Source organism: Giraffa tippelskirchi, chromosome 6 (assembly GCF_054371585.1).
Source record: "Giraffa tippelskirchi isolate mGirTip1 chromosome 6, T2T-mGirTip1v1.2.pri, whole genome shotgun sequence".
Lineage (NCBI taxonomy): Eukaryota > Metazoa > Chordata > Mammalia > Artiodactyla > Giraffidae > Giraffa > Giraffa tippelskirchi.
The window spans coordinates 68275482-68301722 of record NC_137280.1 but is presented as its reverse complement, the minus strand read 5'-3'; the positions used below and the strand labels follow the sequence as shown (position 1 = coordinate 68301722).

Here is a 26241-nt window from a genome sequence, read left to right as displayed (position 1 = left end):
TGAATGAAGGAAAGACTGAGAGAATAAACCATGCTTTCAGTGACCACACAGGGGTGAGAGGAAAAAAGCCAAAGTCCAGAGCCTAGCAGGGAAGCCACACTAGGTAGGCTCTAGGAAGCCATGCCACTTTGAGATGTGACTCCAAAGGACCGTAACCCAGAGGAAGGTGAGTGAGAAGCCAGCCAGGCCTGAGAAAGTCTCAGCCTGTCTAAACAGCTATCAAACTGGCCCCCAAACTGGGCCATGAACTTGAGTGACAGTAGTGAGTACCATCCACACTTGCCTGGCAAAACCCAGGCATCTAGACGTTAACATCATCTGTGGACTCAAATTATAGGTAGATAGGTAGTTCAGTTCAGTCACTCAGGTGTGTCCGACTCTTTGCGACCCCATGAATCGCAGCACGCCAGGCCTCCCTGTCCATCACCAACTCCCAGAGTTTACCCAAACTCATGTCTATCGAGTAGGTGATGCCATCCAACCATCTCACCCTCTGTCGTCCCCTTCTCCTCCTGCCCTCAATCCTTCCCAGAATCAGGGTCTTTTCCAATGAGTCAGCTCTTTGCTTCAGGTGGCCAAAGGATTGGAGTTTAAGCTTCAACATCAGTCCTTCCAATGAACACCCAGGACTGATCTTCTTTAGGATGGACTGGTTGGATCTCCTTGCAGTCCAAGGGACTCTCAAGAGTCTTCTCCAACACCACAGTTCAAAAGCATCAATTCTTCGGCGCTCAGCTTTCTTCACCGTCCAACTCTCACATCCATACATGACTACTGGAAAAACCATAGCCTTGACTAGACGGACCTTTGTTGGCAAAGTAATGTCTCTGCTTTTTAATATGCTATCTAGGTTGGTCATAACTTTCTTTCCAAGGAGTAAGCGTCTTTTAATTTCATGGCTGCAATCACCATCTGCAGTGATTTTGGAGCCCAGAAAAATAAAGTCTGACACTGTTTCCATTGTTTTCCCATCTCTTTGCCATGAAGTGATGGGACCAGATGCCATGATCTTAGTTTTCTGAATGTTGAGCTTTAAGCCAACTTTTTCACTCTCCTCTTTCACTTTCACCAAGAGGCTCTTTAGTTCCTCTTCCCTTTCTACCATAAGGGTGGTGTCATCTGCATATCTGAGGTTATTGATATTTCTCCTGGCAATCTTGATTCCACCTTGTGCTTCCTCCAGCCCACCGTTTCTCATGATGTACTCTGCATATAAGTTAAATAAGCAGGGTGACAATATATAGCCTTGACGTACTCCTTTTCCTATTTGGAACCAGTCTGTTGTTCCATGTCCAGTTCTAACTGTTGCTTCCTGACCTGCATACAGGTTTCTCAGGAGACAGGTCAGGTGGTCTGGTATTCCCATCTCTTTCAGAATTTTCCACAGTTTATTGTGATCCACACAGTCAAAAGCTTTGGCATAGTCAATAAAGCAGAAATAGATGTTTTTCTGGAACTCTCTTGCTTTTTCGATGATCCAGTGGATGTTGGCAATTTGATCTCTGGTTCCTCTGCCTTTTCTAAAACGAGCTTGAACATCTGGAAGTTCACTGTTCGCGTATTGCTGAAATCTGGCTTCGAGAATTTTGAGCATTACTTTACTAGCGTGTGAGATGAGTGCAATTTCTAGCATTCTTTGGCATTGCCTTTCTTTGGGATTGGAATGAAAACTGACCTTTTCCAGTCCTGTGGCCACTGCTGAGTTTTCCAAATTTGCTGGCATATCGAGTGCAGCCCTTTCAGAGCATCATCTTTCAGGATTTGAAATAGCTCAACTGGAATTCCATCACCTCCACTAGCTTTGTTCATAGTGATACTTTCTAAGGCCCACTTGACTTCATATTCCAAGATGTCTGGCTCTAGGTGAGTGATCACAACATTGTGATTATCTGGATCATGAAGATATTTTTTGTACAGTTATTCTGTGTATTGTTGCCACCTCTTCATAATATCTTCTGCTTCTGTTAGGTCCATACAATTTCTGTCCTTTATTGAGCCCATCTTTGCATGAAATGTTCCCTTGGTATCTCTAATTTTCTTGAAAAGATCTCTAATCTTTCCCATTCTGTTGTTTTCCTCTATTTCTTTGCATTGATCACTGAGGAAGGCTTTCTTATCTCTCCTTGCTATTCTTTGGAACTCTGCATTCAAATGGGTATATCTTTTTTTTTCTCCTTTGCTTTTCGCTTCTCGTCTTTTCACAGATATTTGTAAGGCCTCCTCAGACAGCCATTTTGCTTTTCTGCATTTCTTTTCCATGGGGATGGTCTTGATCCCTGTCTCCTGTACAATGTCACGAACCTCCATCCATAGTCCGTCAGGCACTCTGTCTATCAGATCTAGTCCCTTAAATCTATTTCTCACTTCCACTGTATAATCATAAGGGAATTGATTTAGGTCATAGGTAGTAGGTCGATAGATTTCTTTTTTCAAGTAAGTATTCAGCCCACAGTGAAAATTAAATGAGGTGTTCACAGAGGCTTGAGCGGGATCCCAGTATTAAGTTAGTCGATGTTTTGGAATCTGACTACACCAGGTTCCTACTCTTCCTCCTTAAGGGAAACCTGAGAGTCCCAAAGTTATTGTTGTTGTTGCTGTTCAGTCACTAAGTTATGTACAACTCTTTCAACCCTATGGACTGCAGTATGCCAGGCTTCCCTCTTCTTCATCTCCCAGAGTTTGCTCAAATTCTTGTCCATTGAGTCAGTGATGCCATGCTACCATCTTATCCTCTGTCGTCCCCTTCTCTTCCTGCCTTCAGTCTTTCCCAGCATCAGGGTCTTTTCTAATGAGATAGCTGTTACCATCAGGTGGCCAAAGTATTGGAGCTTCAGCTTCAGCATCAGTTCTTCCAGTGAGTATTCAGGGTTGATTTCCTTTAGGATTGACTGCTTTGGTCTCCTTGCTGTCTATTAAATTGTGAGACACAGACTCACATTTGACCTGTAAAACACTTTTTAAAATTTGTAGCCTCCCTGGAAGTGGAAGCTACCTGAGAGATATTAGTACAGTGGTTTATTTGAGAAGTAAGAGGGTGCTGATCAGGAAGTAGGGGAGGGAGGCAACCAAGAGAAGTGCCAGCAACCCCAGTGGAGAAGCTCTGGGAGACTGTGCAGAACACGTCATTCTTGTTGAGTCTCTTGAGCCGTGTCCAACTCTTTGCAGCCCTGTGGACTGTAGCCCACCAAGCTCCTCTGTCCATGAGATTTCTCAGGCAAGAATGCTGGAGTGAGTTGCCATTTCCTTCTCCAAGGGATCTTCCTGACCCAGGGATCGAACCCGAATCTCCTGTGTTGGCAGGTGGATTCTTTCACCACTGAGCCCCCTGGGAAGACCGAAAAACACATACTTCAGAATAACTCTACCGAAGGGGTGATGGAACTGGGACAGTAGTAACCAACCCCTGAGAATATTTGGTTGATGGCTGTTCCCTGTTGTGGGAGGTGGGGAGCGGGGTGGTGTAAACTCTCCAGCACTTCTGAACTATCACTGGCCCAGAACAAACAAGAATAATCGTGAACTTGTCCAAGTAAATGTAGAGTATTTCCCACTGAGACGATGTCTAGTAACATAGCAAAAGTATATTTTCTTTTCTTTTAAAACATCGTTCTTATTCTTGATGTTTGTCCTAACCTAATAAAATATCATTTTCAATTTTAGGTTGTGTGTGTGGATGATCCTCCATGGGGAACTCAGATAAGATTGCACTTTTCAAGTATGAAAGAATTTTGAAGGAACTGTTTGATATTTAGATTTGTTCTCCTTTTATTTCAAAGCCATAAAACTGTGTGCAACTGTCAGTATTGATTGTACATATAAATATCAGTAATTACACCTTTAAAATTTTTCCTCAGACAGCTTGGGTATCTTTGGAATCAAAGTCAACATTCTTATCCTTCTTATTTTTCTGATCAGTTTTTCAAAAATCTAAATTTTCTTTGCTGCGAGTTGTATTTATTTGAGACAGAAGGTACTTCAAAATATTTGACTTATGCAGGTATTTTTATCTGTTCAAAGATTTTTAAATAATGTACCAATGGTAATCTATGTATTTTCTAATTAGGATTAATGACCTTTTTACAGAGGAAAAAAAAAGGAGCTTGTTTTCTTTAAAGGAAGCTTTTTTTAACAGGCTCAGTGAATTATGTGCCTTTCTTAGTGAAGTCAATCAGAACACAGTTAACAAATCATGAAGTCGTTAAAATGTCAACAGTAAATCTGGGTACATATATTAACTTCCTCTAATGCCAGAGGAAAATTTAAAAAGTCTTATTGATCCTGAAGTCTTATATTAAGAATATTCTTTGCTAAGAATTTGAACTTTTCATATTTAAATGTTCAATGCCAATATTATGGATAATTGATTAACATGAATGCCAGAAATATGTAAGAAAGTGAACAATATACAAGTGTCCATTTCTTCTAAAGTTGAGTTAAGTTTTGCTAGATAATAATCTGTTTCAGTTGTGAGGGACCTCACTGAGGGCTACTATTCACCCAGTAACTGGCTCAAGCCCCCGAATCAAATAACTGGCTTATGTCAAGGCACGTTGGTATCTAATGGGCTTAGACAGTTTGAAAGTTTTATAAAGAAAAAACAGTAGAGACATTTTTAGAAACTACTTAGGAGGCATGGGTGAAGATGTTAAATGTGTGTACTGAAGCAAAATGATAGTGGAGGAAAAACATACTGCACCCATAAATAAATTATATGGAAGTTATTAATATCAGATGAAGGAATTATTTAGCATGTTTGGCTTGCCACAACGTGGAAATAAGGTGCTAGAACTCAGAAATGGAAAATGTTCTGCAAAATTTCTGAAAAACTTTAGACAATGAATTTTTAATGAATCAATTAAAATATTTATTCAATTTATCAAAGATTTATTAAGCACTTAGTATAAAGCCAGGCCACCAGGCTCCTCTGTCCATAGGATTTGCCAGGCAAGGATACTGGACTGGGTTGCCATTTCCTTCTCCAAGGGATCTTCCCGACGCAGGGATCAAAGTCCATGGGGTCACAAAGAGTCAGACACGACTTAGTGACTAAACAACAGCAAGATGAGTGAAGTACGGTGCAAATTACTGTGGAGCGAAAATAAATGAGAGGTCCTTCTTCCAGTCTCCTACTTGTTGAAGGCACTGACCCAGACTGGCCCTTTGCCTCGGTTTCTAAGTCCCAGTTGCAAACAAGCTCAGACACTTGTTAAGTGACTTAGCTTCTCATTCTTCTGCTTAAACTTGAAATGATGTTACTAACTCAGAGATGACTGTCATAGTCATAACTATGGGGGTCTTCTATGTTTCCCTAAATCTGTCCTTCCCCGTTGGACCCAGTGCAACAGGAGCCAGCATGCAAGAAGCTGCAGCCCATGACACCCCTGCCTCTTCCTCATTTGTAGACATAGTAGGCGGGAATAAGCAGCTCCAGGGGTCTTTGCTCTTAGTTCTAACCTGTTGCCATTCGTTCATTCACTTATTCAAATATTCTGTACATGTTAATGAGTACCTACAGGTGGCTCAGTGGTAAAGAATCTGCCTGCCAATGCAGGAGATGCAGGGGACGCTGGTTCGATCCCTGGGTTGGGAGAATCCCTTGGAGAAGGAAATGGCAACCCACTCCAGTATTCTTGCCTGAAGAATCCCATGGACAGAGGAACCTGGCAGGCTAGACCCCATGGAGTCTCAAAGAGTCGGACACAACTGAGCGACTGAGCACGCACCAGCTGTGCACTGGGCACCTAGGGTAGAGTCCTGGAAATGCAGAGAAGAAGGGAGATGTGTACTGAGTGAGATACCTCAGGGATATCTGGCAGAGTGAGGACCGATGCTATGGTATCTTCCTGCTGTGTCACGTTGAGCTGAGGCCGTAATGAGGGCACAGTGGGACCCACTCCCCTGTACCCATTACCTTCCCTCACCCACGGGCCAGTCCTGAGACACAGTTGTCTCTCTAGAGTATTATTCTCAAAGTCCATAATCTTATAGGAATAGCTTTAATTATTTTGAATACTGGTTCAGAAGGATTCAAAAAGTCATTATTGCCTTGAAAGAAGTGGTGTAGGTGGTACAAAAAGGACAATTATTTGATTTATAAAGATTAGATTAAAACATGAAAAGAGGAAAAGTATGAATGGGGAGAGCCTATTAATATATACTTTTTATTTCACAACCCCCAAATATATATATATTAGTTTATTCATGTTGATATTTAATATAAAATGTTTTTAGGGAAGTTGAGTAGAATTAAATAAAAATATGTAAATTACAAAGCATTACAGAACTTAAGTGTAAACAAAAGTCAATACAGTTACATGGAATCAGAAAGCATGAGGAAGGAAATATTAAATGCAGAAAATCTGTAGGGAAGTTAATGGTTGTAAAATTGGTTCTTCTATCTTGTTTATAAGACTCTAAAAGACAGGAAATATATAAAGAAAAGAATGAATAAAGCTGTATTAGCTGAATGCAAGCAAAATTGGAGTAGTTATGACAAAATTAATATTGGATATGATAAAATTTAAAGCACAAAAGCATTTAATGGAACAAAGATTATTCTGTAGTAACAAAAATAGTATAAAATAAAGATTTAACTATATTTACTAGACTGTACAGTATATAAAATACAAGTTCTCCCTGGTGGCTCAGTGGTAAAGAGTTCACCTGCAATGTAGGAGATGCAGTTTTGATCCCTGGGTGGGGAAGATCCCCTGGAGAAGAAAATGGCAATCCACTTCAATATTCTTGCCTGGGAAATCCCATGGACAGAGGAGCCTGGCGGGCTACAGTCCATGAGGTCAGAAAGAGTCGGACATGACTGAAGTGACTTAGCACGCACACATGAGTTAAAATAGTATAACACTATTGGGACTTTCCTGTTGGTCCAGAGGTTAAGACTTTGCCTTCCAATGCAGGGGGTGCAAGTTTGATCCCTGGTCGGGAAGCTACAATCCCACATGCCTGGCAGCCAAAAAACCAAGACATAAAGCAGAAGAAGTACTGTAACAAATTCATAAAGACTTTAAAAAATGATCCATATCTAAAATCTTTTTTAAAAAAAAATATGTAACACTATTAAGATGTTAATCTGTACCTTTGTGTGTGTCCCACAATTGAATTTTCAAGCTGTTGATTACATTTCCCTCTGTGGATTCAGGAAGCCAGTTGGCCCACATTATGTAATTTATTAGACATATTTTGGTTCTTACAGCTTTTCCATTAGTCATCCCTAAACACACTTTGTACAAATGAGTAAGAAGCTTGAAGTTAATGAGCATCATTTTCTAGAGAAGAAGTAGCACTAGGACTGCAGATAGAGAAACCACACAGCACTATATCAGTACCTTGGACCTCTGCACCTACGGTCCTCTGCTGCGAAAAACTAGATCTCTTATCAGAAGAGTTTTTCCTGCTATTCATATGAATATTGATGTTAAGATGAATGTTGGTATTAATATGAGTGTTGGTGTTGATATTTTTCTCACTGCTGATTTCTTAATTCCCCCTAACTTTTAAACTTAAAAGAACCTGTGAAACTAAATGAGCTGAAAATATCTTTTAAAAATAAGCAACACATTGAGATTCCTGTACACAGCAAACTCCCATGAAGAAAAGTTCCAAATTTGCGATGCTATTTGCATTTCCATAAACACAGAGAATTTCCGTCTGAGCTTATTATTATGGGACAAATAACAGTGTTAGAAATGGGGGTACTTTAAGACTCTAATTATGCATATCCTCCCATTCTGATTAGTGCTTTTACAGCACAAAGCAATACAAAACCTGTGCTTTTGGCTCCAAAGCTTTTATTCTTAAAGTTGACATTTTCATGAATTTTAACTAACATTGGTTTCATTTGATGTAATTGAAAAAAAAAAAAGTTTTTTTAAGTGCTCAGATGCCGCTTCTCTGCAGGAAGCAGACTCTGAGACAGAGATTCTCGTGCAAAATGTTTGTTAGGGAGCAGCCTAGGGATCCACTCCTGTGGGAGGAGAGGAACCAGGATTGGGAAGAGGGAGAAGCTGAGGGGTGATGCTGGCTTGCCAGAGGCCCCAGCCAATGCCACGGTGAGCTCTGGGGCTCACATGGTCCTTAGGAGTCGTCCGGAGTCAGGCTAAGCGAGCCACCTTATACCCCACATTGATCAGAGAGACTGAAACACAAGCTCCGGGTTCTCACACTCAGTGCCAAGCCCCAGGCATGTCAAGGAAGGAGCAGAGAGTTCCAGAACTGAAAAGGCCATGTGATCAAGGCCCACAGATAAATTAGGGGTAACTGGTATGGGTAGTTGACCTTCACTCCTATGGAAGAGTCGAGCAGCCCACAGTTAGGTTTGGGGCTCACTGTGGTCGTGTTCCCTTCTCTCTGGCTTGGTCAGTAGAAATTAACATTACTCTAAAGATGAAATAAAGTGAACACTTTAATGTCTCGGTTACACTAATCATATCTCAAATACTCAAGCGCTCCAGGGTCAGCCTGGAACATCCCCATCATTACAGGACGTTCTCCTGGGCAGCACTGCTCCTCCACATGCTGCCACCCTACTCTCAGAGGGAGGGCCTACTGCCCCCCCTTTCCCAGGAAGAATGTGCTGGTTCTCATTACCCCAACACCTACAAGCTCTTCTGTTCCCCTCAACTGGGAAGCAGCTCTGTTTAGTCTCCTCAACTCTTTCTTTGCCCTCTTATTTGACATTAATGTGGCTTAATAAACCAGTGTGTATATGCTCAGTTGCCTCAGCCGTGTCCGACTCTTTACAACCCCATGGACTGTAGCCCGCCAGTCTCCTCTGTCCATGTGATTTTCCCAGGCGAGAATACTGAAGTGAGTTACCATTTCCTTTTCCAGGTGATCTTCCTGACCCAGAGGTGGAGCTGCGAGTCTCCTGAGTCTCCTGCATTGGCAGGCGGATTCCTTACCACTGGGCCACCTGGGAAGCCCCTTAATAAACCAGAACTGGCATCAATAAAAACAGAAAAATATTTCCATTTCTTTAAGGGTCAGCCAGGAACACAGGGGAAATATTTGTATCCATCACACTAATTCAATTAGAGAAAAGAAAAAAAAAAAGTTATGTTTTCACATTAAAATAGTGTAAACATTTTTGCTCTGCCACATGAACATCTGAAAATTTATCATAGGCCAGCAAGAAATGAATGGAAAACAATAAAATTGGCATGAAATAGACTTTAAAACATAGCAAATACACCATTTTAAGATTAGCTCCCTGTAAAGCAAATCTCATTTGATAATAATAACCTGCTGCATTGGGCGAACCTTTGCATGAGTCACCTCCTCTAATTACTCAGCGAACATTGCATTGGTGGCTTTCGTTGCTGGTTCTTCCATGGTTTTTTCTACAAGTTTTTGCTATGCATAATATATCTTTTTAAAAAATGTTTCTGAACAAACTCTTCCAGCCTTGTAATTTCCTGTGTTTGGAACATGCAGCTCTCATTGTTGTTGTTATTTTCCTCTCTTTTGAAGTCTCAGCAAAAGTCTGCCCATCACACAAACCATCGGTGATGCTTCAAGGTATATTTTCCCTAGTGGGATGTTCAGTACGAGTAATGAAAGGGTGATGTTTAAGCAGATCTTTTATTTTTGCATTGCACATAGGCCCTCCCATGAGGTCTATGGGAAGGGGGCTGAACTAAATCACACATACACAAATTGAATTTTTATAAAATATGATAGAAAAATATACAACTGCACTATCAAAAAAAATTGGTCTATATGCCATATGAAATTAAAACACATTTGCTCCTTGGAAGAAAAGCTATGACCAACCTAGACAGCATATTAAAAAGTAGAAACATTACTTTGCCAACAAAGGTCCGTAAAGCTATAGTTTTTCCAGTAGTCATGTATGGATGTGAGAATTGGACCATAAGCTGAACACTGAAGAATTGATGCTTTTAAACTATGGTGTTGGAGAAGACTCTTGAGAATCCCTTGGACTGCAAGGAGATCAAACTAGTCCATCCTAAAGGAAATCATTCCTGAATATTCATTGGAAGGACTGATGCTGAAACTGAAGCTCCAGTACTTTGGCCACCTGATGCGATCAGCCAACCCATTTGAAAAGACCCTGATGGTGAGAAAGATTGAAAGCGGGAGCATCACCGACTCAATGGACATGAGTTTGAGCAAACTCTGGGAGTTGGTGATGGACAGGGAAGCCTGGCATGCTGCAGTCAATGGGGTCGGAAAGAGTCAGACGTGACTGGGAGACTGAACTGAACTGAACTGATATACCACCACAAGGAGATGGATTTCCATCGAGGACAATAAGAACACTCACCTCTCTGAATTTGATGCTACAGCCCTCAGACTAGGATTTATTGCTTTGTTTATTCATTCATCATCCATGTATTGAAGCATACATATGATGAACACTGGGCTGGGCTTTCTGGGGTTCTGACCAATGGCTCATGCAGCCAAGAATCGCTAGTCAGATGGGAAACACACGACCTTATCTATCAGTTCGATTCAGTGCTTAGCACACCAGTGCAAAGGTCTAGTGAGGATTGGATTGGAGAATCTGGTTGAGAGTTGAGGCTAACCCGGGGCCACTAACTCCCTCCCCAAATATAGATAATTAGTCCAGCATGCTTGCCTGGCCAACAGATGGGAGCACAGCTGGATCCTGAGTCCAAGCCTAGTGTTTTTCCTTCATCAGTTGCATGGATCTGATCACTGCTGTATGGCAGGAAGTCTTAGTCAGGACAGAGAAAGGGTGGCCGGTGGCACTCACCTTTCAGAGGAGTGACCCTGCCTGCCAATGAGATGTGGCCAGTAAATGAAGCATCCCGTCATCCGAGAGAAGGAGCTGGTGAGGGTGGAGGAGAGAGGAATGTACACCCACCCCAGATCTCTCTCTTCCTTGAAAAGGAAGGGTGGAAGTCCCCCAACTTGGTCAGTGGACCGAGGAGAGGAGTTTTGACTTGTTTCTTTTTTCCCCCTCTGCCTACCAGTAATCCCTGTCTCATAGGAATATTGGCAGGTGGGGGCTGAATAAAACACATACAAACCCAGCTCAGTGGGCATGTGCCCAGCAGGTAGCCTCCTCCTCTTCCCACCCTCCCCCGACAACACTCTTCTGTCTCTGAGCTTCCTAAGGGAAGGTGCTGGGTCTGAATGCTCTCTGCTGGAAGTTTGTTGAATTAAGTCAATCAGTTATATTTATTGAGACCTTAACATGCTTAGCACTGAGCCTATTCAGTTTAAAAGATAATGGAATTACAGGATTTTTCAGATCGAGAAGAGGCCCTTGCGACTGATTTTATTTAATTCCCTCACTTTTCAGTGGAAGGAGCCAGGGTCCAGTGAGCTGGCAGTTTAGGGGTTTGAGTTTCCAGCTCAGACCATTTCCCCCTGCAGCACATTCACTGGGAGCTCCTCAAAGGCAGTGTCTCTGTCACCCCCATGTCCACAACACCCCCAAAAGCGTCTGGTAAGCATCGGGTTCACTCTCAGAAAATACTTGTTAAATGAAGTCACTCTGTCCCCCTGCTTGGCCTTGGGCAAATGAAGTGTAGCCTGTAGCTTTGCAAGACTAACATGAATAGTTATCATTTGTGGTCTAAGTAGTTCCCCCCTTATCCAAGGTTTCCCTGTCTTTGGTTTCAGTTATGCACGGTCAGCCTTCCGAAAGTATTAAATGGAAGATTCCAGAAATAAACAATTCCTAAGTTTAAAATTGTGGGCCATTCTGATCAGCGTGATGAAATCTTGCACCATCCCGCCCAGGATGTCAAAAATAATCCCACTCATTCCTGAGTCAGTATCTGCCTTGGTTATCAGGTCAGCTGTGCTTGAGTTCAGGCCACCCCTATTTTACGTAATAACTGTCTCAGAGTGCAAGATTAGTGATGCTGACAGCTCAGATATGCCAAAAAGAAGCTTTCAAGTGCTTCCTTTAAGTGAAAAGGTAAAAGTTCCTGACTTAATAAGGAAAGGAAAAAAAGCCATATGCTGAGATTGCTAAGATCTAGGGTAAGAACGAATCTTCTATTCATGAAATTATGAAGAAGGAAGAAGAACTCTGTGCTAGTTTTGCTGTTGTACCTCAAACTGCAAAAATTATGGCCACCGTGCATGAGAGGTGCTTAGTTAAGATGGAAAAGGTATTAAAATTTCTACAATTGTGTAACATACAATATATCATTATAATTGTTCAATTTTATTACTAGTTACTGTTTTTAGTATCTCACTGTGCCTAATTTATAAATTAAGCTTCATCACAGGTATATTCACAAAGAAAGAAAACAAACATACTATATGTAGGATTTGGTGTGTGTGTGTGTGTGTGTGCATGCGTGCTCAGTCCTGTCTGACTCTTTGTGGACTGTAGCCCACCAGGCTCCACTGTCCGTGGAATTCTCCAGGCGAGAATACTAGAGTGTGCTAGAGTGTGTTGCCGTTTCCTCCTGCAGGGGATCTTACTGTCTGTGGTCTCAGGCATGCCCTGGGAGTCTTGTAACGTATCCCCAGGGATAAGGGGGAACTACTGTACCTTTCTCATCCGCATGTAGGGGCTTAAAATCAGACTCTTTCATGGAATATGTAGTGAAAGTTAAAGTGTTTCAGCATTTGGGAGACATATAGTGTATACTTTTGAATCTATATCAGAGAGAATGTATCATGGACTGTGCTGTGCTTTTGTTTTCAGGTAGGCGAGGTAATCACAGGCTGTCAACAAACGTCAAAGCCCGTGAAAAGCACGCCGGACAGCAGCAGAGAGAAGACAAGCAAGAGGTACCATCCCCCACCACCTCCACCACCCATCTTTAGCTTTGTTTAGAGTTCTCTCCATTGTCGTTTGGTGGCTAGAATGCACATGCCCACCAGGTACAGTGACTGAACGTTTAGAAAGGATTCATACCCTGAACGTGTATTCCCGAAACTTCAACTCTTGATTTGTAGGACTCAGAAGCAGATCTGTGCATGTCTAGGTCCCCATGTCCCATGATGCTAATAGAAGTGGCAACATCTACATCACTGACAGCTATACTGAGCAGGCACGTGCTTCCTATCAGGCCAGTCTGTGTGCTTTACCCATAGCAACACATTTAATCCTCACAAGTCTCATCCTCAGTTTGCAGACAAGGAATATGAGAGAGGGAGGCTTTTAGATTGTCCGGAGGCCATGCAGCTGTGATTTGTTTCGAGGACTCTGCTGAGCGCTGCTCAGCGCTCTGCTCACATTGCCTCTCTTTTATGACCCCCGTGTCCCATCATAGTGTCCAAAACTCTCAGGGCTGCAAAGACTGAGAGACCCTGTGTATGCCTTCCTGTCAATCACAGGTCATCTTCCTGCCTTGGCTTAAGTGTCCTTCCCTACAGGACCTTCACCCTCTCAGGAGAATTTCTAGTAGTCATGTGAGAGTTGGACCGTAAAGAAGGCTGAGTGCCCAAGAACTGATGCTTTCAAACTGTGGTGTTGGAGAAGACTCTTGAGAGTCCCTTGGAGAGCAAGGAGATCAAACCAGGCAATCCTAAAGGAAATCAACCCTGAATATTCATTGAAAGAACTGATGCTGAAGCTGAAACTCCAAGACTTTGGCCACCTGATGAGAAGAGCCAACTCACTGGAAAAGACCCTGATGCTGGAAAAGATTAAGGGCAGGAGAAGGGGGTGACAGAGGATGAGATGGTTGGACGGCATTATCAACTCAATGGACATGAGTTTGAGCAAACTCCAAGAGATGGTGAAGGACGGGGTAGCCTGGCATGCTGCAGTCCATGGTGTCGTAAAGAGTCAGACATGACCGAGCAACTGAACAACAACAATATTCCCCAATGTCAGAAAGCCTAAAGACTCCCAACTGAAGGTTCTAGCTCCGCCCCTAGAGACCCTCGGAACAATGCCCACCCCCCACAAGCAGTGACAGTCCTTAGAGGATTTCGAACAAAGCTGTCATTCCTTCTCAATTCATCCTTGGAATGAACATCTCAGCTCTTTCAACTTTCCTTCTCCTTTTCAAGATTTCCAGACTCGTACCATCCAGATGGCAAAGTCTATTTTGGACCCAGGCAAACTATCTTTGTGATACAAATGTATATGCCAGAATTATCACTATAAAAATACCTGAGCAGGAGCTGTATTTATGTCTTGCATAATACAAGCAGTCAGGCATTCTTATATTCAAAGACAACTGTCAAAGTTTTGTAGAGGTTTTCAAACATGCAGTTTGTTTAAACAACAGGTATGGAGCTGAATTCCTTCTGAAAAGCGGGTTGCTGTTTTTAACCATGGGAAGCCACTCTCATGTTTCCCAGCTTAATTAATTTCCATTTCAGATCGTTGTTGTTCAGTTGCTAAGTCATGTCTGACTCTTTGTGACCCCATAGACTGCAGCACTCCAAGTTCCACTGTCCTCCACTATCTCCCAGAGTTTGCTCAAATTCATTTTGAATCAGTGATGCTCTCTAACCATTTCACCACTTAGAGATTCAAGGGTATTAGGACTCCAGTGAATCTTCATGGTCATAATTAAGCCCCAACAGCATCCATACTTGTAAACAGTCTGAATCTAATTAGTGAGGAATCACAGGGATTGGAAACCAAGTCATTGTCAACGGTTTGGAGCTGGTTTTCAAGACTCCAGGCTAACTGTTATCACCGTGATTATACTTGATGATTAGAGACGTCTTAGCACAATTGTTTATAGAAGGAACTCCTGCAGTATTTTCACAAAACCTTTCTTTTCCATTTTTGTTACTGAGAAAGGATCACCTCATGTCTGTTCAATATATATCCATGGGAAGGTTGTTTGTGGTGCTCTTGAATCATTGACAGAATTCATTATTCACATTATATCAGCCTCTAACTGGGCAACCCATGACCCAAAACAGCCACCTATAAAGACTGCACGTGGGCATGAGGTCAGACAGTTTGCTGGTTTGGGGGAAAGGACTACACAGGGCAGGACACTGGGGGCCGGGGATCAGAACAGGCCCCTTAACCCCCTCAGCCTGGGTGGTCCCTTCCTCATGCGGTGGAGACAGAGTGACTGGAGGGAGAAGATTGAGGGGAGGAGGGTTTTGTTCATTGGACCAGATGGGATCTTGTCTGGGTAGAAGGTCACGGATCCAGTGAACCCTTGTGGTCCTGTGATGACTTCCTCAAAGATGGGTTTATTGAGTACTGAGCGCCTGCACTGTACTATATGATGCTGTGCATTATCTTTGATCTTCAAAATAACTGCAAATAAATCCTCCTATTCCTAACATACCAAGGTTCATAGAGATGGGGTCGTTTGCCCAAGATCGAAAAATTGGTAAGTGAGTGGTGGATCCAGGATTATAAAATGTGGCCCATTCTTGGGCTTGCCTTCTTACTCTCCTCATAGTGTCTTTTTTTTTTTTTAAATGGACTTTTAGCCCAGTCTTAGGTTCGCAGCAAGATCGAGTAAAAGGCACAGAGATTTCCCAGATACCCCCTTCCCCTACAGGTGCATAGCCTCCCTCGTTATCCACACCCCCCTGCCAGAGGAGAAGGTTTGTTACAACTGATGAAGCTGCCTTCCTGCATCATTATCACCCACATCCAAAATTTGCATAAGAGCTCAGTCTTGGTGCTGTGCATTCTTTGGATTTCGACAAATGTGTAACAGCTTCCCAGGTGGCTCAGCAGTAAAGAATCCACCTGCCAATGCAAGACACACAGGAGACGTGGGTTCAACCCGTGGGTTGAGAAGATCCCCTGGAGAAGGAAGTAGCAACCCACTCCAGTATTCCTGCCTGGGAAATCCCATGGACAGAGGAGCCTGGTCGGCTACAGTCTAGAGGGTCACAAAGAGTCAGATATGACAGAGCAACTAAACAACAACAGCAAATAATGACATGCATCCAGTACTATAGTGTCATGCAGAGTAGTTTCACTGCCCTGAAAATCCTTTGCATTCTTTAATAGAAGAATCAATCTTTGATGTAGTTTACACCTACTGATTTTAGACATTTTCTTTTTTTCTTGCATTCTTCCATAATAATAAATTTATTCATGCTGTCTTCCACCTGTTCTTACTAGATGCCAGAGGTTCTGGTCTGACAGCCGGGTGATGGGTAAAACCAGCAGCAGGCATCTGTCTCTTCAGGCCTCGGATGTGAGGCGGGGAGCAGCAGGGGAAAAAAATTCCCTCTCCTCTTTATGTTGGGGATGAATGTGGTCCTTGAGTGCCCCAGGCCTAGCTGTTCACTGCTTATTACCCCCAGGGATTCATGAGTAATTAAAACCCTGCACACAAACCGTTCCTCAGAACATCTGAAGTTGGGGCGCTGCAGATAACCGAATTCTAAGTTCACTGTTTGTTACTGTGATCCAGAAACTATAGCCCAAGAGATATGCCCAGAATAGAGATGGGCTGCTTTTCTTCAAAGTCAAGGACAACATAATTATCATAGATGAATTTAGATATTTACTTAATTAAGCCATAGATATCACAGCCTGTTAAGTAAGAATAGCATAATTAAGAAGTAGAGCTATAGTTAAAAACAACTGTGATGTAAGTCTTTGAAAACTGAAATTCCCTGCATAGTTTATAGTGTATAATCTAGGACTTCAGAAAATGCCATTTTTAAATCCAATTTGTGTTTTTCTTCATCAGGTCCAAGTATAATAGTCAAAATACTTCCAACCCAGGGATTGAACCTGGGTCTCCCATTGCATTGCAAGCAGATTCTTTACCATCTGAGCTACCAAGGAAGCCCAGTCAAAATACCAAGGAATCAAAAAGTCAGATCCTTTCAAGGGCTGAGCAGACTACAGACGCGAGGGGGAAGGGTTGCAAGAGCAAAAGAATTTACACTTTCCAAAGAAAATCGAACCTCCCTTCCCTACCAGGTTGTGTCTGCTGCAGGAATTTGGCCAGAGGACATGGGTTTGGAACTCCTGGAGTAGACCGTGATTTTCCTTAAGTGAAAGGGTTAGTTGCTCAGTCATGTCTGACTCTTTGCAACCTCATGGACTGTAGTCTGCCAGGCTCCTCTGTCCATGGAATTTTCCAGGCAAGAATACTGGAGTGGGTAGCTATTCCCTCCTCCAGGGCACCTTCCCGACCCAGGGATCGAACCTGTGTCTCCTACACTGCAGACAGATTCTTTACGGTCTGAACCACATAGGTCAGAGCTAATTGCCTATTTAATTTCAGTATTCCACAGTAGTGAATTTTTTCTACTTATTCAACAACTGTTTATTCAGTGAAGCTGTATGCCAAAGATATAAGGTGAAAGAGAGCCGGTCTGACAGGGGAACAGATGGACAGCAAGACGGTTACATGATGACGAGATAACTTTTCTGTTGAGCACTACTCTGTGCCCCTAGATGTTCCCAGGAACCTTGTCTGTCTGCACAGACCATGGTATTGCTAATGTCTAGCACAGCTACTTGAGTGCAGTAGGCTCTTAATGTATATCTGTCAAATAACTGAGTGAATGAATGATTGGTACCATGATTCCAAAATTATTTCAAAATCATCCACATCCTGGGGGGAACTTTACATAAGTACAGCTTACTGGGTCCAACTCCAAGCCTATGGAATGGAAATGGCCAGAAAAACAGCCCTGGGACTGTATCATTTAGAGTTTTCTACATGACAGTGATCACGCGATCCCTTGGCCAGCAAAGGGGCGTCCTGGTTCCATTTCACTCCAGCTATCACCATGAGGACTGGGTGCAGGTTCCCGCAGGAGGGGAAGAACCGTGGGCTAAGTTTGGCATGCACCTGAACTTGTAGTATGAATGTCCCTGCCAAACCATGGGCTTCCCTGACGGCTCAGCAGTAAAGAACCCTCCTGACACTCAAAGCCTGTGCACTGGGACAACCCTGAGGGATGGGATGGGGAGGGAGGTGGGAGGGGAGCTCAGGATGGGGGACACATGTACACTCATGGCTGATTCATGTCAATGTATAGCAAAAAACACTACAATATTGTAATTAGCCTTCAATTAAAATAAATTTTAAAAAAAAGAACCGCCTGAAATGCAGGCGATGAGGGAGACGCGGGTTCAATCCCTGGGTCAGGAAGATCCTCTGGAGGAGGAAATGGCAATCTACTCCAGTATTCTTGCCTGAAAAATCCCACGGACAGAGGAGCCTGGTGGGCTCCAGTCCAAAGGGTTGCAAAGAGTCGAACACAACTGAGCGACTGAGCACGCCAATGGCAGTAGGCTGGATTGTCCGAAGCAGCAGGGTCGTAGGAGCCTGATTAGCTCCATTCAGGAGTGAAACCTGCCGGGTGTGATTCTATTATTGCTCCTGGCTGTGGGACTTGGCCTGCTGTATCATTTCAGTTATCAAAAAAGTCTTAGGTGAGCAGTCTGCCAACTGTCCTGTCCTCCACCTGCCTGTGTGTTAGCATGGCCCTGCAGCACCCTTTAAATCTTTATTTCTCCAAGCGTCGACTCCTCCTTCTATAAGGCTCTAAGCCACTTGAATCCAGGAACAGTCTCCTATTTCTGCCCCCATGCTCCAGGGAGAGTACTTGCCGATGTTTGCCAAACAAACGAATGAATGAGTGGAATCTGCTTGAAATTTACTTCAAGATGATATCTCCATTTCCTTTGCCCTTTTTGTTGTTCTAGAAGCCAACAAATGGAGAGACTAGAAGTAGATCCCAGCAAGCATTCCATCCCTGATGTGGCCAACATAGTTCAGGAGAAAAAGCACATGCCCAGGAGAGTTCGCGCTGAGCCCAAAATTATACCAAGTGAGGAAGATCCCGACTTTGAAGATAATCCTGAAGTGCCTCCTTTGATCTGAAATCTCAGGCCACCCTGCCTGTGACCTGCCAGACCCAGATTTGCTCCATACAGAGAGTGTGTGTGTATTATTTATGGGGTAGACACAGTTATTTTCAGTATACTACTCCAATGCGTTAACTTCTACTTTGTAGATTAATATTCTCAATCCAGTTTAAAATTAAAACGTGTACCTTCAAAATGCTGTATCATTTGTTTCTAATAGAGCATTGGTTAGTTAAAATGTTTGGTAAATCATAGAACGATTACAGAAACGCGCTGATTGTAAATCCCAGAATCATGGACCTGGGCAGATAGATGAAGTCGTGGATTAAAGCACTGATCATTGAACCGGTACCTCTGCTTTATCTAGAACATTATTAACTCAGTATTCCGTATACAATATAGGAAAACTGTCATTACTCTGATCATGACTTACTGGCATTTAAACCAGAGTCCTCCCCCAATCCCTCTCCTCCCTCCCCCCCCCTCCCCACAAATCAACAAATACATAAGCAGCTACTGAGTCCTGGGACCTGCTGTGTTCCTCACGGAGTCAGTGGTAACAAGACATTTAAATATGCACACCTGTACCATGTCAGGTGGTGACAGAGCCCGCAGTCAGAAGACACTTCTGTTTGTTCTCCAATGAAAGTGCTCTTGCCTCCAGAACCAATGCCTCTAAACCAGCAGAGCCCAGAGTTGCAGAAACAGGAGCAAACTGGCCTGTTACTCGTTAGGGGTGTTAGTGAGAGGAACCTCTTGCATTTTGATCCCTTAATCCCAGATCCATGCTCCTTGGCCCTGGGAGAAACAGCACCACATGTTGGATAGGAATTCAGAGTCTATACTTCATGCTTGAGAACATTATCTCACCCACACAAAGTATTATCACCCAGTTGGCACTGTAGGTGAGTCTGCAAAAGACCACTTCAGTGTTCTAGAAGGCCAGCTGCTCCAGAGTGATGATGAACATGGTGAGTCCAGTGAATTCTATAGATACAGCTCTGTGGGCATGTTTCATTGGCTGTAATGAGTCCCCTGGTCAGAGGCAGTGCTCCATGAAGTACTGCAGCAGTGAATATGGCTGCCATTACATAAACCCACAGATGGTGGTTTTGGCAGAAGCGCTATAGGGAAGGAAGGCAGATTCATATTCAGAGTAAGTGTATATTCCAGTGAGAACAAGGTACCGCTTCTTCCACGATGGATGGAAATGTTTCAGTGTAATCAACCTGCCAGCCAGCAGGTGATGGACGGTCCCCTGGGGTATAGTGCCATATACGGAGTTCACTGTTGGTTTCTGCTACTGTCAAATCGGTCACTGTGGATGTCTACAAATTATATGACACTCCTCCCATCAAGAGGTGGGTTCTCTGATCTCTTGTCTTGAATATGGGCCAACCTTAGTGATTTGCTTGCAACCTGTAGCATAATGATAAAATGATGTTACATGGTTGTCAAGGGTTTCCCAGATGGCTCAGCGGCAAAGAGTCTGCCTGCAATGCAGGAGACTCAGGTTTGATCCCTGGGTTGGGAAGATCCCCTGGAGAAGGAGATGGCAACCTACTCTAGTGTTCTTGCCTGGGAAATCCCATGGACAGAGGATTCTGGCAGGCTACAGTCCATGGGGTCACAAAGAGTTGGACATGACTTAGCAGCTAAACAATAACAACGTGGCTGTCAGAGCTAAATCAGAAAAGGCCATATCACTGCCATTTGATTCTCTTGGGACATTCCCTCTGAGGGAATCCAGATGCCGTGTAAAAAGTCCAGCTCCCTTGGAGATGCGATGCTGGAGATGCCACAGTAGGCGCTCCTGCCCACAGCCCCAGAAGCACTCTCAGCAGGTGGCGTCACCTACCAGGCCTGTGAGTGCACTGTCTGTGACGTCCAGTCCAGGCCACTGTCTGGCTGCAACTGCATGAGACAAGCCAGAGAATGGCCCAGACTCGCCTTCTGACCCACAGCACTGTCAGCAAGATAAAATGGTTGTTGTCATCCTATAGACACTGTACAGGAGACAGGAATCAAGACCATCCCCAAGAAAAAGAAATGCAAGAAAGCAAAATGGCTGTCTGAGGAGGGCTTACAAATGGCTGTGAAAAGAAGAGAAGTGAAAAGCAAAGGAGAAAAGGAAAGATATACCCATTTGAATGCACAGTTCCAAAGAATAGCAAGGAGAGATAAGAAAGCCTTCCTCAGTGATCAATGCAAAGGAATAGAGGAAAACAATAGAATGGGAAAGACCAGAGATCTCTTCAAGAAAATTAGAGATACCAAGGGAACATTTCATGCAAAGATGGGCTCAATAAAGGACAGAAATGGTATCCTAACAGAAGCAGAAGATATTAAGAAGAGGCGGCAAGAATACACAGAAAAACTGTACAAAAAAGATCTTCATGACCCAGATAATCACGATGGTGTGATCACTCACCTAGAGCCAGACATCCTAGAATGTGAAGTCAAGTGGGCCTTAGGAAGCATCACTGTGAACAAAGCTAGTGGAGGTGATGGAATTCCAGTTGAGCTATTTCAAATCCTGAAAGATGATGCTCTGAAAGGGCTGCACTCAATATGCCAGCAAATCTGGAAAACTCAGCAGTGGCCTCAGGACTGGAAAAGGTCAGTTTTCATTCCAATCCCAAAGAAAGGCAATGCCAAAGAATGCTAGAACTACCGTACAATTGCACTCATCTCACACGCTAGTAAAGTAATGCTCAAAATTCTCGAAGCCAGGTTTCAGCAATACATGAACAGTGAACTTCCAGATGTTCAAGCTCGTTTTAGAAAAGGCAGAGGAACCGCAGATCAGTTGCCAACATCCACTGGATCATCGAAAAAGCAAGAGAGTTCCAGAAAAACATTTATTTCTGCTTTATTGACTATGCCATAGCCTTTGACTGTGTGGATCACAATAAACTGTGGAAAATTCTGAAAGAGATGGGAATACCAGACCACCTGACCTGTCTCTTGAGAAACCTGTATGCAGGTCAGGAAGCAACAGTTAGAACTGGACATGGAACAACAGACTGGTTCCAAATAGGAAAAGGAGTCCGTCAAGGCTGTATATTGTCACCCTGCTTATTTAACTTATATGCAGAGTACATCATGAGAAACTGTGGGCTGGAGGAAGCACAAGCTGGAATCAAGATTGCCGGGAGAAATATCAATAACCTCAGATATGCAGATGACACCACCCTTATGGCAGAAAGGGAAGAAGAACTAAAGAGCCTCTTGATGAAAATGAAAGAGGAGAGTGAAAAAGTTGGCTTAAAGCTCAACATTCAGAAAACTAAGATCATGGCATCTGGTCCTATCACTTCATGGCAAATAGTTGGGGAAACAATGGAAACAGTGTCAGACTTTATTTTTCTGGGCTCCAAAATCACTGCAGATGGTGATTGCAGCCATGAAATAAAAGACGCTTACTCCTTGGAAAGAAAGTTATGACCAACTTAGATAGCATATTAAAAAACAGAGACATTACTTTGCCAACAAAGATCCGTCTAGTCAAGGCTATAGTTTTTCCAGTGGTCATATATGGATGTGAGAGTTGGACGGTGAAGAAAGCTGAGCGCCGCAGAATTGATGCTTTTGGACTGTGGTGTTGGAGAAGACTCTTGAGAGTCCCTTGGACTGCAAGGAGATCCAACCAGTCCATCCTAAAGGAGATCAGTCCTGGGTGTTCATTGGAAGGACTGATGTTGAAGCTGAAACTCCAATACTTTGGCATCCTGACTCATTGGAAAAGACCCTGATGCTGGGAAAGATTGAGGGCAGGAGGAGAAGGGGACGACAGAGGATGAGATGGCTGGATGGCATCACCAACTCAATGGACATGGGTTTGGGTGGACTCCGGGAGTTGGTGATGGACAGGGAGGCCTGGCGTGCTGTGGTTCCTGGGGTCGCGGGGGGTCGGACACGACTGAGCGACTGAACTGAACTGAACATCCTGTAGACATAGGGAAAGTTTGTCCTTCAGAAACAGCTACCAGAACCGGATTTGGCACTTGGAAGTGGCACTTTACTATAACTAAAACCAAAGATGTACAGTCATTTCTTGGCGCGGTCAGAAGCTAGAAGGACCTTGAGGAGGTTTGTGACAGTTGGCTCCCTCCAGGAAGCAGACACCAAGAGAGAGTTACAAGTGTTAGAGATTTATTGGGGGGTAATGGCTTAGAATGATGAAGAGGGGGAGCTGGAGTAGGAAAGGCTTTAGACTTGAGGTTTTAGATACAGTCTTGACATCCATAAAATGCGGAAGGATGAGGATGGAGGAGGATTGGCTAAACGGAGCCTCACACCGCAATGCAGCAGGAAGAACGTCTCAGCCCACCCAGCTGGCAGCTCCAGGACAAGATGGCCCATGGAAGGAAGACAGGCATATTGGACAGAAATGGCTGTGCCCGGCAGCCCCTGCCACGTTTAGTGGTTGCAGGTAAGCCAGGCAGGGAGAGGGAGGTGGCCAGAGCTGGAGAGCTGGAGTGAGTCCTGAAGGTGCTGCAGCTGGAGGCTGCAGGCTCTGGTTCTCTCTTGGAGGAGCTTAGCAGTGCCCCTCTGTGGCCGATGACAGAAGCTCACCTCCAGTGGCTGTCAGTGGAAACAGGAAAATGCTCTTTAGTGCTGGAACAAAGGAGACCTTCTGCAGAGAAAGTTTAGCAAAACTGTTGCCTGGGGGTAACATGGAAAAATGTCCCTGATGACTTATTGGGGTTAGTGAAAGAGATTTCCAAGTAGAATGCCAAAAGTATCATCAGCTCGTGCCTTTTAGCTGCAAAATCTAAAGGCACACCAAGTCCGTTTTCAAGCAGAATTTAGAGGAAAGACGAAGGAACTAAACGGGCTATGTTCAAAAATAACGAAACCTCGCATAAACCAAAGTGGTGTAAAGTGAAGAAGCAATGGCCTGACGTCAAGATAAAGCACAGATGCTCGCAGACACGGTTCACAGCCCTGGCAGCTGGATGCAGAGATGCTGAGTGTGGTTCCTGGGGACGAAGCTTGGCAGCAGGGCTCCTCTCACTGCCACTCTGTATGGCAGATCACTGGAAGAGAAATGCTGAACACAGTGGTTGCTCTTCGCCTTTTCTCGTGAAAGCCAAAATCATCCTGATTTCTTTCATTTAGAGAAAACATACTACCGAAGGTCTTTCATAAAAGCGAACTGGTGTAAAAGCGAGGGACATCTGTGTACTAGGAGACTGAACGAACACCTTGGCACTCACTCTCATATTTTACAGGTTTTTTTAAAATTAATTATTTATTTTGCTTGCACTGGATCTTTGTTGCTGTGTGCAGGCTTCCTCTAGTTGCAGAGAGTGGGAGCTACTCCTAGTTGCAGTGTGTGGATTCTAGGGGGTGACTTCTCATGGGTGTCTTCTCTTGTTGTGGAGCACAGGCTCTTGAGCGCATGGACTTCAGTAGTAATGGCTCATAGAGACCGGGCTTAGTAGTTATGGTGCATGAGCTTAGCTGCTTCCCAGCATGTGGAATCTTCCCAGACCAGGGATCTAACCTGTGTCTCCTGCATTGGCAGGCAGACTCTCATCCACTGCACCACCAGGTAAGTCCCCATTTACAGTTTTAACAACTGAGGCTCCCAAAGGTCAAGGGACTGGCCCTAAAATAGTCCAGCACATTGTTAAAATAGGATTCTTTTAAAATCATTTTTGACCAAACTTCCAACATGAGTTTTTTTTTTTTTTCCTACCAAACTGAATGAAACAATTCACATGACAATATTTTCCAAGGAAATAGTCACAAAGCTACTTTCTCCAGTCTTAAAACTGCTCCCTCTCTTTGGGAATGTGAAAAAGGGATCTCAGAGCAGAGGGGGCTTTGTGGAGGGTTATATCTTTGGGGATAAAGCTGGAAGATTCTTGGGGTGGTGTTGTGTTCTCACTTCAGTCCTACTAGGTGGGGGGCTTTCAAGGGACTTTGAAGGTGACGGTAGATGAGCACACGTCTTTGGAGAGCGCCATTACCTTTACATCCACTTTAGGGTCCTTCCTTGTAGTCCAGGCTTAGTGAGAAGTTCTCCAGGGAACCTCACTGGAGAGCTTCGAGGAGGGTTTCCTGAAGTTGGGGCACACCGTCTGGTACCTGACTCATGCCTGAGAAACCCAAGGCGGGGGGCGGCACTGTGTGAGCCTTTCCTACGGACCAGAGGTGGGAGATGATGGCAGTTCTGACTGCTGTCCATCGGGGCTCCCTGGAGGAGTGAGAAGCCCCACAGCAGAGGCTCAGCAAGTGCTGTTGCATGGGGGGGGCTGAGGAGGAGGACCCCGAGGCCAGGGCTGGGGCATGCAGGAGATGGACGAACCAGGAACCTCTCCGGAATCAATGAAAAGGCCTCCAAGGGAAGAAACATCAGTTTCAACCCTCCGCCCGGCCGACAGAGCAGGAAGCCTGACCGAGCTGTAAGGACTCTCTTATCCGCAGCCGTCAAGGTCCTGGCCACTGGGAGTTTGGGGCTCGAGTGGGAAGAGGAGGGAGTGGTCACCAGGACCAGAGAGGGTAGCAGACAAGTGACAGGAGCTGCACCTTCTTCCCAGGGTGCAGCCCGCAGGGAGGGAGCAGGGAGCAGACATGTGGACCTTCCTTGCTCCCTGGCTACAACTCCCCAACAGCCAAGCTCACCTGAAGGCCAGGGCCTGGGGAGCCCGCTGGTGGGGTCCTCAGGGTCAAGCTCCAGGACACACAGCGCGATGGAGGGGCCACGCTCCCCTCTGCCTGTCTTCCCTCACCCTGCCCCCCCAACCCCTCCTGGTGTCTAGAGATCCTGGGGCTAGAGATCCTGGTGTCTGGGGGGTGGGGTGAGGAAGGAAGCTGGGGAGCAGGATGAGAGAACAGCCTTCCTGCCAGTTGCTGGTTTCTATCCTGATCAGCCTGAGAAGGCGGCAGGGGAGGGAGAGGAGTTGATGTCATACCAGGGTTTGGACCTTGATGAGGACAATCATTACTGAATAAAGACTGAGGATAGGATTCAAATGGCTGAAGGGTCACCTAGAAATACAAGGAAATATCACTGGATCCACTGAAATTTTCATCCAGGGGCAGGAAAAGACCACCCACATTGAAGAAAGGGGAACCTATGGCATGTATTGGTCACAACTGCAAGGTGAGCACTCAATGCTAAGTGTATACTAATCGGAGACTTCCCTGGTGGTCCAGTGGTCAAGAATCCACCTTCCAATGCAGGGGAACTAAGATCCCACATGCCCCAGGGTAGCTAAACCCACGTGCCACAACCAAGACCCAGGACAGTCAAAGAAAAAAAAAGTGTATACTGACAGTGACCCGTGATGCCAGAATCGCTGCCCTGGCTGTTTTTCCAAATTCTCTTTTCGTCACCCTCCTCATCCTCTGCTTCTGCTCACCTCTCTCTTCAGCCCTGCGTTAGCTCCCCTGGGGAGAGCGGAGGCTGTTTCTCTTCCTCAGTCCCCAGGAGCAAGGACACTGCATGGTGTGTGATGCCATCCTCTGTCCCCAGGACC

The 26241-nt window shown here is 44.4% G+C and overlaps 1 protein-coding gene across 8 annotated transcripts in view; it reads left to right on the top strand.

Annotated features, from left to right (window-relative positions):
• Positions 1–18944, top strand: part of DNAAF11 (dynein axonemal assembly factor 11) — a 69678-nt gene extending 50734 nt beyond the window's left edge. For 5 of the 8 annotated variants that reach the window (XM_081501163.1, XM_081501162.1, XM_081501161.1 and 2 more), the window contains 2 exons: positions 12674–12759; positions 18587–18944. In XM_081501163.1, coding sequence (XP_081357289.1) covers positions 12674–12759; positions 18587–18764 — 264 coding nt within the window. In that variant the 3' untranslated portion in view covers positions 18765–18944. Of the gene's footprint in view, positions 1–3660; positions 3716–8847; positions 9535–12673; positions 12760–18586 lie in introns of those variants that run through there. The other 3 variants (XM_081501160.1, XM_081501164.1, XM_081501165.1) reach the window with 3 other exon arrangements.
• The last annotated feature ends 7297 nt before the right edge of the window (positions 18945–26241 follow it).